This window comes from Pinus tabuliformis, chromosome 9 (genome assembly GCF_031772625.1).
Source record: "Pinus tabuliformis cultivar Carrire ecotype Pingquan chromosome 9, CPIR1, whole genome shotgun sequence".
Taxonomy (NCBI): Eukaryota; Viridiplantae; Streptophyta; class Pinopsida; order Pinales; family Pinaceae; genus Pinus; species Pinus tabuliformis.
This window is the reverse complement of record NC_142307.1, coordinates 1397971594-1397984360: the sequence shown is the minus strand read 5'-3', so window position 1 is coordinate 1397984360 and position 12767 is coordinate 1397971594. Positions and strand designations below refer to the sequence as shown.

General features: G+C 38.1%; 1 protein-coding gene and 1 pseudogene across 1 annotated transcript in view; one reads left to right on the top strand and one right to left on the bottom strand.

Moving 5' to 3' along the window:
* LOC149153768 (uncharacterized) overlaps positions 1-4568 on the bottom strand; it is an 85911-nt gene extending 81343 nt beyond the window's left edge. Inside the window, exon 1 of the mRNA XM_089440681.1 lies at positions 3807-4568. Coding sequence (XP_089296807.1) covers positions 3807-4457 — 651 coding nt within the window. The 5' untranslated portion in view covers positions 4458-4568. The remainder of the gene's footprint in view (positions 1-3806) is intronic.
* Positions 4569-7259: 2691 nt separating this feature from the next.
* LOC149153767 (delta(12)-acyl-lipid-desaturase-like) lies at positions 7260-8379 on the top strand (annotated as a pseudogene).
* The last annotated feature ends 4388 nt before the right edge of the window (positions 8380-12767 follow it).

Here is a 12767-nt window from a genome sequence, read left to right as displayed (position 1 = left end):
ATATTAAAGTGAGTTGAAAAATCACTTCATGAGAAAAATAGAAAAAGGTACACAACTTGAAAAATGTACTAGGAGGCTTTTAAGTAATGGGGCCAATGTGTGACGGGGTCAATTGGAAGAGTTAATCTCAACCAAACATCTTGAGATTTGGAGATTAAATCTCATCCATTGGATCCTAAGTTTAAGGATTCAATCTTTTCTAAGACACAAAGGAGAAAAGGGAGGCTCATTCTTCACTTCACACTTGAGAGAACATGAGGAGAAGAGGAGAGGAGAAACTTCAAGGAGAGGAGAGTTTGCTAAGGAGAATTTGCAGCTGAGATTGGAGGCTCGAATTCCAAGGAGAAGGAGGCAGCCATTGCAGCATGAAAATCAAGGAGGTTTGGCAGCTACAACAGGCACAAAATTTGAGGCATAGAGAGGCACAAATTTAGAGGACAATGCTGCACAAATTTTGAAGAAACGGGAGCTCAAAGTTCAAGAAATTTTGGGCACAAAATTCAAGGAGATTTGCCTGTTGTCATGCCCGAAATTCGAGGCACAAATTTCAGGACAGCAGGCTAACGACAGCTCAAAATTCAAGGAGGGTTTTGGCTGCTATTTGGCACGGTTTTTGAGGCAGAAAAGTCACCTTCATGCACAGAAATCGAGGCTGGGTTTAGCACAGATTTTGAGGCTGAGTTTGGGCACAAATTCCAAGGAGCTGAGCTGTAGAAGAATGCAGAAATTCTGGGCACCAAATTTGCTGAAAATCTGAATTGTTCAGTGGGCACAAATTTCCAGAATTTGTAATAAATGCTACAGCAGAAAAAGGGAGATAAGTACAGTGAATTTTTGTACTTGTTTTGTAATTTCCTAAGCAATAAAATCCTCCTTTGAAGACCGGTTTTCCCCAAGAGGCTGTGGGGTTTTTTCGGGGTCACCTTGACCAAAAACTAGTGTCTCACATGCTTGAATGCTTGCCTAAATTTTGTATTAATTTCAGCTGATAGGAAAAGTGAAAAATAGTAGAAGTACTCTTTGAATGTTTACAATTAATGCATTCTGAAATTTATATCAGCATGATAAAACATGTGGGTTGGGCCAAATAAACACATGCAAACTTGTAAACTGGGGTAAGGGTGCAGATCATTAATTTTCTACATGAAGAATATAACAATCATCCCTAGGATGATTAGAGAGGGCTTGTACCACCTCATGGAGCCCCAACGCTAGAGAAAGATTGCACCACGCTATCTTGATGGCACCGATGAAGATGACACAAGGCACCCATAGCTGGCTTTTGGATACATGGAGATGTTTTAAGGCTTGATTTGAGGACTCTTCCTCAATTTATGGTTGATCATGATGGTTGGAGATGCATCTAGCCCTCATCTTGCACTTTTGGAGCCTTATTAGCCCTAAAAGGGCATGACGTCATGCTTGGGGAGGGTTTTTGGCTCACACTTGTGGGCAATTAGTGGCTTATTTTGTTGTTTTGAGCTATTGGGTTGGATTGTACGTTGTAACCAATTTACTTCATGTTTACTCAAAATTAAACTTGTTATAGGGCTTTTAGATGAATTAATGGATGTGATTGACCTCATATAAATAGAGGATCACTCCATTCTCATTTCTCATCATCACTTGTGGATTTCAGCCTCCTTTAGAGAGCTCGACTTAGCCTAGTTGTAACTCACTACTTGTAGAGATGTGATCTTTTTGGAGCTATTGCTATTGGAGAATGATTTGTGTCTTGGAGATTGCTTTTTGGGATTGAAAAAAGGTTATTTCTTGGAAAATATGTAAGTATAATTGCAGATTTTTAAAGATCTTTCATGTGATGAATGTATGCTAGGGTTTTTCTTGTTCCATGTCTAAATGAATATCTTTATTGGAAAATCTTGTTTGATCATTGCATGTTAAATTTATATTCTTTGAATGCCATAGAAGACCTCCTGGAGAGCTTTCCTCTACTTAATTTCTCCCTTTATAAAAATATAGCTAGGGTTTATCAAGTGAAAACTAGGGTTTTCCCCTTTACTCCAAGCATAAGTTCAATTTTGCCTTAATTTAGCCCTAAAGACTCCATCACCAAGTAGGGAAAGGCATTGAGGTTTTCCCCCTTACTCCAAGTCAATTTCTCTTACATTTAGCCCTAAAGACTCCATCACCCAAGTAGGGAAAGGCACTGGGAATCCTTGTATTGGTCAAAAAAATAAAAATTTACCTGTTCTTTCCTATTTTATTTTCTAAGCTCTTTAAGGCAAGTCGCTAGGGCTAGGGCATAAGGTCAAGTTCAATTAAGGCATGCTTCAGGTGGACGTTGAGGATCTCATAGCTTGAATTCACCTTAAATGATCCTTTGTACTCAAAAACTATCATTTCTCAAGGTTGGATTTGCCCTAATAGGGCTGATGTCACCTCCCTAAAGCAAACTTTCCCTACAAAAACCCTAATTTTGGCTAAGGCTTCAACTTGGGGATTAAATTGAAGGTTTTCCATCTCCTTTTGTTGATTACATCATTTGCAAACCTTTCTTTGTGCTTGTATGCCCAAACACTCCTTTGTAAATCTACATCTTGAAACCTTGGGTGTTAAGTGCCTTTGTAAGGCTTTGTATATGGTGCATTGCTCCCACACATAGAGAATTGTGCCTTTGTCCATTAAAGAAGTACCTTGCTTAGCCTTTGATTCATATCACCTTGAACCCAATTAACTTAGAATATCCTTTGGGTGAAAACTGGCGAGCCTCTAGAATGGTGAAATCCCATTAAAGAGCAGGAGGAGGAATCTGATAGGAATGACACTATGTTACCACCAATAACAATCATAATAGTGATAGCATATCAATAATGTCCAATGGATCATTCACGTGTTTACCTTGTTCAATAATTGGCACCGGACATTCTTTAACCAATATACATAACTGGCAACGCTTCATAACAGAAAAATGTCTCCACATTTTTGTCAGACTGGGATGAGTAGCTGGTTTCAGTCTGACTTGGCCGAGTCAAACTGGGTCAGCCACCAAATTTGGCCAAAATAACGAGCAAAACCAGCTGCATCTTTACTTACGATATTTGACATATGGTGTCGTGTATTTATAATATTTGACATATGGTATCGTGTTTCTGTCATAAACTTTCGTAGCACAACGGGATTCTCTGTTAATAAGAATTGATAAACTATTTTACTGTAAGTACTCGGAATGTGCAGGCATGTGAGAAGCAGACCCTGACTTTATAAAAATATAATCAAAATTTAGAAAGAATTCAATGGTTAATATGTCAATTGTTGAATTGAGACTTCTGTGATCCACAACAGTTATAAGAAGAGCTTCGGCATAAATCACATATAGACGCGTTTCGAACCAGCAAGTGTGGCTCATCGTCATCGTCAGGACAAGTAACACACGATGAGCCACACTTGCTGGTTCGAAACACAAAGGTCTTTCTATATGTGATTTAAGCCGAAGCTCTTCTTATAACGGTTAATATGTCCTTCATTAGCTGCTCTGAACATTACAAGAACGGCATTCAAATTAATTTTGTCAGTTGGCTGCTGGAGGCTTCCGTGCAAAAGAATCCTCTTGTAAAACTTTATCTGGAAGACTGGTTTCGTGGTATAAATTTCAGCAGGTTTGTTTGCTTGCAAACCCTTATAACTCCTAGACATGATTCTAACGAAAATTCGTCCAATGTTATTGATTGCGGGAAAACAACGTACCAATTAATCAAAACTTACTAAATTTCATATAAAACTTGCGCGTTTAATTTAAACCTTAATTTTTCTTCAGGGCTCGGGGTTTAGGGGTTTAAACGTACCAATGTATTGTCCAGGGTTCCAGCCAGAATAAACTTGCCGTTGGGCGAAAAATTGACGAATGAAACTGGGGGATTCTCGTCATCGATGAGCGTCTTCAAGCAATGGCCAGTGGCAGAATCCCAAATCCTGCAGAGACCGTCATAACTGCTCGAAACTATCAACGATCCATCCCGGTTGAAATGAACGGCCGTCACAGGGTCCGAATGGGCAGGCAAAACCTTCAAGCATTTCCCTGTCTTCACATCCCAAATCCTCACAGTTTCGTCAAAAGAGCCGGAAACTATGAGATTCGATTGCGGATTAAAATTTACACAGAAGACATAATTGGTGTGGCCCTTCAATGTTTTTATGCAATCGCCTGTGTGAACGTCCCAAATGCGCAGGGTTTTGTCGTCGGAGGCAGAGCAAACGTAATGGGAATCCGACGACCATGCCATATCGGAGACGCCCTCCGTGTGGCCTTGGAGCTCTTTCTTCACACTTCCATCGCTTGCAGACCATATTCGCACGGTTTTGTCTGCGGAGGCGCTCCCCAAAAATTTACCATCTGCGGAAAATTTTACGCTTGATATTGCACGCTTGTGTCCTGTTAAAATCTGTTTGAGCTTGTAGGGTTTGAAGCTGCTCGAACCCTTTGCTTCGGAGGCCATTTACCCTATCAAATTTCAATTTTCCAGAGTTTCAGTCCTGCACTACCTTAGTTTTTAGATTCATAAAGAAAATGGCTCGAGTTTTGGATTTAAAGGTGTCAGCTTACCTTGTCGCATCAGATCCTTTTATGCCTTTATATATATATATGTACGTAAGTTTTGCCACTTATAATGTTAAGGGTTGTCCATGTAATATATGTAATATTTATTAATATAATGTAAAAAATTCCTAATGTGATAAAATGGTTAAACTAGCATTTGCACAAGATGTTGCAAAGGAAACGCCGTAAGGCATAAATTCGAGAAGCATTGTGACATATAAAGAATCATTGAAGATGATAATTAGTAGGTGAAGGGTAAAGAGCTAGTACCCAATGCCCATTGCATTAAATAGGTCTTGTTTCTTTTGGAAACTTTTTGGCTGACATCTGACCAAAAAAAAACTTCCCATTTTTAGCAGGCTATGGAATGACTTCAACTAGAAGGAGACAATACTGGATACTATTGCAGGTATTGAGGAGGAGTAGAATGTTGTCCTCGTTAGTAAGATGAATAAGGGAAACAAGAAAAGAGGAACTAAGAAAGGTTAAAAAGGGTTATATACAGTCCTCCATTGTGGGCTTTTCCCGTAATCTTTTTGCTTCTCAATGTGTATAGTAAGTCTTCAACACTCTATCTCTGCTTCCAATGGCTTCAATCTGCATATTCTTAAAAGGAGTTTCTGCTATTGTTTAATCTAACATCCTCTTTTTGGTTGGATTTATTTCTGTGAGCATGGTGGTATTCATTCTTTTGGCTCTCTTTAGTTCTCTTAGTTGTAAGTGCACAAAAATCTTGGACTATTATGACACTGAAATATTGATAATGGGAGTTAATAATCATGACAATTTTTTTGGTTGAATTCTTTGGGTTTTATGTCATTTTATCTCCAAAATACACAGATAATTTTGTTGGTTGGAACAAAGCTACAAGTTATAATAACAGAGTTCAAGGTAGGCATGTTGTAGTTAAAGGAAACCCCAACTGTGCAGCCAACAAATAAACTTTTTTGGTTCAATCGCCCTCTACTTATCCTTCCAACCAAAGCTACAAGTTATAATAACAGAATTCAAGGTAGGCATGTTGTAGTTAAAGGAAACCCCAACTGTGCAGCCAACAAATAAACTTTTTTGGTTCAATCGCCCTCTACTTATCCTTTTTTTTAATCCATTTCACTCTTTTCCAGGTATCAAAATGATTTGCATCCTAAATTTCAATTAACAAATTGTATTTCTCTACTCCATTTTAAATAAATCTAAATTTAAAATGAATACTAACCTATTAAATACCTAAAAATTATTGGAAAAAACATATAAAAAGAAAATTGATCATTGATAAATGAATACTAACATATTAAATACCTAAAAATTATTAGACAGAAAAACATTAAAAAAAATTCTAATCATTGAAACATCATCAATTAATTTAAGTTTATATATTATTGAGTAGTTTTCCACTTGAAGCTTCCTTATATGTCTCAGAAGTACAAGCACATACATGCCTCGTTTTTGTTGTTGGCCTTGCAATCTTTTTGTTATAGCGTCCAAAAAGGCTTTCTTTCTTTTCCTGATTGTTTACCATTTGTGTTTGTCAACTCAGTATTCCTGTAAGGTATGTTGGGAAGTTCTGAACTCTTCATGCCAAAACAAATTAACGGCAAAAAATTCAACCAAAAACACATTATTTATATGTAAGCTCTCGATCAGCAATGATCGCAGAAGCAGAAACAGGACATAGGAGGGGTCATATACTTGAATTAACATGAGCTTGATCCAAAATTGATCCCTTGCTGATAATTCTGATCAAACTGGAACTCGAAACCATATTAACTATTGACATGTTCCCTCAGACGACAAAGACCAGATCAGGGCCTCCGACAAGAGATCCATGTCATTATTTTTCTGGTTTTGGACAGAGTGATAGAGATTTCAGCGAGATTTTGAAGATTCCGAGGACAACAATTCAAGAACAGAGGTGGAAAAATAGTGCATTTGATCTTTGTTGTACACAGGTGTAGCAAATGTAAGGGAGATGCATAACTCTGGCGCATCTGGTCCTTCAATCATATACTTGCATGGACAGAAGCAAGGACTGATTGAATGCATACTTTCCAGTGGCCCTAAGCCTCCAGCCACATTCAGATATTTTGCATCCTTCCAAATTGATTCTGCTAGCTCTCCGAAGTATATTGTAAACAACCCAGATCTCTTAGAAGAGCTTGAAGCTAGATTAGGATGCTTGAGCAACTGCATTCACATTCATTCACGAGTATGATTTAATCCAAAATATTGACTAGCATAAATCCCCTAGAAGGATATATCATCCTTCACTTGGGTTCCCTGAAGTATTCATGTTGTGTAGTTTCCCAGGACAGTTTCTGGTAGTGGAGGCTCAAAGTGAGGTCTACAGTCCAGAGTTCTGTTTCTTCTTCAGGGCCATGGACAATTGTTGTGATCAGAGTTGGGAAATTAATAGTACATACCATTTAATAACAAAGCAGAAATTGCACATCAGTTTAATGAATTATATTCTCTATACGCACCTTGACATGGAAATTAGTGGTACATACCATTTAATAGCAAAGCAGAAATTGCACATCAGTTTATATGAAGAAATTGCACATCAGTTTAATGAATTATATTCTCTATATGCACCTTGTAGGCCGTGATATATGTACAAAGTGACCTCTACTGTCTGTATGCACGCATTGCACCCTGTGCCATAATCTTTTGTAGAGACTTGTAAGCTACAAAGTGGGCTGGTGAAAGGATGGCCTTGCCTGCTAGGAAAGATATAATGGAGCGAGCTCCTTGTGGAAAGCCACCTTTTACATTGGGAGAATTGAAGAAAGCCATTCCACCTCACTGCTTCAACAGATCACTGCTCACATCATTCTCATATCTAGGATACGATCTTCTTATTGTTGCACTTCTGCTGTATTCCACAACCACCTATTATTTCACAGGGCCTGGATTGCTTGGATGGGCACTCTGGTTTGGTTACTGGGCAGTTCAGGGGTGCGTTCTGTTTGGTATATGGGTTATAGCACATGAATGTGGACATTTAGTGAGTACTCTTTTGTGGATGATACAACGGGACTTATACTACATTCATGGCTTCTTGTACCATATTTCTCGTGGAAGTACAGTCATCGAAGGCATCATAGCAACACTGGGAGTTTAGAACGAGATGAAGCTTTGGTTCCCCGGACAAAGAATGATATGATAAAGTTGACTTACAGTTTGGTATCTAACCCACCAGGAAGGTTATTGATGATAGCAATTTACCTCACCGTGGGGTAACCGTTGTATCTCACATTTAATTCTTCGGGAAGGAAGTATCCGCGATTTGGCTGCCACTTTGATCCATATTCCCCAATTTATAGCAAACGAGAGAGATTGCATATAATGGTTAGTGACATTGCTTAGTCGAAGTGGCTTATACTCTGTACCTCTTGGCCTCTGTTTATGGATTTTCTTGGGTCATAAAAGTATACGACATTCCACTCTTGATTGTGAATGCATTCCTGGTGTTGATCACGTGCCTGCAACACATGCATCCATCTCTTCCCCACTATGACGGATCAGAGTGGGAATGGATGAGACGTGCACTATCAACAGTTGACAAGGATTACAGAATGTTGAATCATGTATTCCATCATATAACCGACACCCATGTGACTCATCATCTGTTCTCCACAATTACTCATTACCATGCTGGGGAGGCCACTAGGGCTATTAAACCAATTCTGGGAAACTATTACTGCTACGACACTACGCCTGTTTGTAATGCCTTATGGCGGGAGTTTAGAGAATGTGTGTATGTAGAGCCTGACTACCCTGGAAAAAGTGGGATCTTGTGGTGCAAATGCAAGTCCACTTAACGGTAATCGCTGGATATTTAGATGGACTCCTTTTGATCCACCAGTTCCTTCCTTGCCTCATATGAATAATGTGCGGCATCTGATTAGGACGTGTTTGTAAAATGTTTGTTCAATAATCTGCAAAATACAATTTTTCTTTTTTGCTTTCTTTCTATTGATATAAAAAGTAGTACATTATCATGGTTACATCACAATATTGATCAAGAAATTCAACGAAGAAGATCAAAACGCTTTAACCAGTCTGCTATCTATCTATCTCTTGTATAGTATAACATCAAAGAGAGTAGAAAGAGAGTAAACTATCAGTGTTGTCACCTACAGTTGGCTATAAAAAATCGCTAAAAAAATGCCTTGTTCCAGAGACTGTATCTTAAATCCTCCGCCCACCAAAACCCACCAAAAAGAATCATGCAAAAGATCAAAAAGCATTAATCAGTCTGCTATCTATTTATCTATCTCTTGTATAATATAACATCAGTAAACTGTTGTCACCTACAGTTTGCTATAAAAAATTCGCTCAAAAAAATGCCTTGTTCCAGAGAATATCTTAAATCCTCCACCAAAAAGAAACATGCATAAACCAGATAAGGCAATAATAAAAAAATGAAGTAAAATATGAAACCTATCCATAGTTTATGGAATTGGAGTCGCAGTAAAGAAATTCCTCCCCTGTTACTTCATGATCCTTCTCTTTGATAAGAGATCCTCGGAATTGGATTCCTGTTCCACCAGAAATTGTTAAAATCAGTTAGTAACCCGTCTTTGTATAAGACTATGACATCTGCCCAAAGAAACAGAAAACTGTTTGTGTCGGTGTGTTTAAGACCTGGACAATCCAATCGTCTAACGATGGATCAAAAAGGAAAGAGCGATGATAGGTGTGCACCGAGGGGAGTTTGTTTAAGAGAGAAACGCCTTATGGTGTAATTAGCAATTACTTTTAACTTTTTCTAAAATGAATGTTGATTGATGTTGACTAAACAACATCAAAGAATAACCCTAAAAATGAATGATTTTAGATGGAAACTCAATATATATGTTTGAAAATCAATTTTCCAATCAAAATAACATGATAACATGTTGTCTAGCTATATAAATAACACTAAAAAATAAAACAAATCACTAATATTACATAAAATAAGAAATAGAACAAATCACTAACATCCCTGAAAGTATATCATGTTATCTTATTTTTAAATATATTAAAAAAAAATTAACATTTAAAAAAAATCTAGATAAAGATCTATATCCATCTTATCTTTATATAAAAATATTCATATAATTTTCTCATAAGAGTATAAGAGTATTCGTATTTAGTAATTTAATTTTTCAAAATAATTTTCACAAATTTTCTGTTCGTATACTTTGCAACTTCAGAAACCATTGCTAATTTACTTATTTTCAATCGGCCTCGACCTGAACACGTTTAGACATGCAAATATCGGCATTCTGCAGGAAGGAATCGACTATTTACGCGAAGGAATCGACAATTTACTCACAATTAAAGATAATAATCCATGTTAACAAAACTAAATTGATATTAGCAACTTAATGTAATTATACATTTAGGAAACATTAAACCAAAAATGAATTTTTATTACATTTTTAATGATAGAGTTTACAAGAAGATTAGAGGCTATGATGTCTGATTAAATCTACTTTTTCACAACAACCCAATGTCATCACAGTGGCACCATCTCCAACGGTAAATTCAGATCCAACATTCTATCTCCCTCCATACTCGCATCCGACGAGAATCGCTCTTCCTCACGCTCTTTCCCCTTTAAGTCCCGCTCGCCGGCCTTGGAGTCGACGTCGCAGGTTCTATTCCCACGGGGTAAAAAATCTTCCCACTCGAATGAAGGGCACCACAGCACCTGAAACGGAACGGCTTTGGCATCCTCGGCCTTCCCCGCCTCGATGCATTTTGCAGCGGGCTCTTGCCTATTATCCCCGCAGTGCCTCTTGGTGGCCTCCATAGGTACTCTTTTTCAAGTAATTAAATACTGTCCAATAATCTAAAATAAATATCCAACAACAAATATATTTTGTATAAATAAAACAAAATAGTCGAAAACAACCATCACAAAAGCAAAAAAGCAAGGAATTTAGAGAGTAAGCGGCTGGGTTGATGATGAAGAACGCTAAATTTGTGAAAACTTGTCTTGGAATTTATATTTAAAAAAGTCAGTCCAGCCAAATTAAAAGTTGAAAAAGCACAAAATTCTAGCGAAATGGAATTTAGAGGGTAAGCTGTTGGGTTGATGCCGAAGAAGGCTAAATTTGTGAAATCTTGTCCTGGAATTTATAATAAAAAAGTCAGTCCAACAAAATTAAAAGTTGAAAAAGCACAAAATTCTATTCATCCACAGCTGATTTTTCTTCAAACCAAATAACGCAACCCCATTAAGCGGTCCGACAGGAAAGAATAGTGGTGCAGATTTTCTCGGCTTCTTCATTCAGGGTTTCTTTGCGCAGTCTGGATTTCTTAACATTCGCATCGTATTAAGATAGCATAGCATCATTAGACAAGAGCTCTGAAATCTACGGGCCTCGAAGTCAAGTAGTCAATTACTGAACCAGAGAGATGGATTTCCTATCCGTACTGCCTGACTACACAATCAGAGGGACCTGGAGAGCATCAGGATCGTGGGAGAGGACATCCACCTCGGGGAAGATTATAAATTTCCCTCCAACATCGAGACAGCCTACAGATACAAACAAAGTAGTCTCGAATGCCTTCTTTTCTTTCTGAAAAATTGCCCATCTCAAGCACACTGAGTACATGCAACAAGCCCGAGCGCATAAGTTCCACCTGCCAGAGTAACTATCCAGAGCAGTTGCAACGGACACGCTTGACTCACCAGCAGTAACTATCCAGAGCGGTATGACTCAGGTATGACTCACCAAGCAGAGTAGTTTCTACAGTTGGGAAAGCTAGCAACCGTCATGCAATTCAAATCGACGGAGGATCTTAACTCAATCGTCTAACAAAATATTTAATGATACATATTATGACACGGAGGCGGGTAGGATAGTTGATTTCTGAGGGAACGCCTTACGGCGTAATTATAAAATTATGTTTATAATTTAGATATGGTTAATATGTTTATAAACTATTAATTATGATTTGTTGTTACTACAAGTTAGGTTAACAATATCTTGATTTTAATGTATTTATGCCTAGAGGTGTTTTTATTATGAGGTGTTTTATGGGGACATTATAGAATATTTGGGGTACTTAACGGTTTTCATAACATGTGTCTATTTTTTTGTCCCTCAACAATTGTCTTAATAGGTGTTCTCTTTATGCCCAATTGTGTCAAAGCTTAGGGTTTTTAGGGTTTATGCTTCTAGAAAGGACCGTTCACACTCATATCTCTTATCTTCGTTTTGTTCACCATTTAGCTATGCTACAAGGAACCCCTTTAACTTTCCCTTTTGTTTTCCTTGTAACTTCCCTTTACATTTTCCGCAGACATTTTCCTTATGTGATTGTTATGAATCCCTTTTTTGCAATTCTTCACCATTCATTTCTTTGTATTGCTCGTGGAGTTCAAAGGATCTCACGGGCGTTTCACATGTAGGGTTTGTATTGACTTCTACTAATGTTTCCCATTGTGTGCAAGCCTCTTCAGGGTTTTCTTAGGGGTTTCGAACCCTGGTCTGGCTCAGCCTTTACGGTTTTGGTGCAGTTTGCCTCAACCTTTACGACTCCGGTGCAGAAATCGCTAGGCATTATCCTCTTTTCTCTTAGCCAAGGAGTTGGTTCCTTCTTCCCTCAATTCCCTAGGTAACATCTCCTACTCACATTTCCTCTACCAATTGCTTCCAGGGTTTTAATTTGTTTGCTCTGGATTAGGTGTGAGAGTAACTCTTTTTGTTGTTTACCATATCAATTAGGTTAGCTGAGACGTGCCCTGGTTTAGATTGAAGTTGTTAGCTTCCAAACCCAACAAACATTGTTAGCTTCCAAACCCAATAGATATTGTATCTATGGTGTGCAGGTTCACGTTCCCTTATTTCTACCTGGAATGAAATACACTGCGGAAGTCATTTTGTTCATACATACTTAGAAAATAAAAAGACAGAGAACAATGAAGAGCAAGCCTACCTTGATCTGGGGATACGATGTCAACTATGTAGGTCTTCCATGTTGTATCTGGGTACCCACCAGGATCCCCATGAGAGTCTCCATAGCCTCCACCCAAGCCGTTTTCTAAGGTGCAGTTGTCATACCATAACCTACATTGTATCCATGAGGGGCACCAGAATTGCAACCACCATCGCCATAAGGATATGTCGTCGCAAGTCTAATATCTGTAGCATACCTACATGAAAGTTGATGGCTTCCATCACTCTTCCTTCCTTGCATAGAATGTCCAACC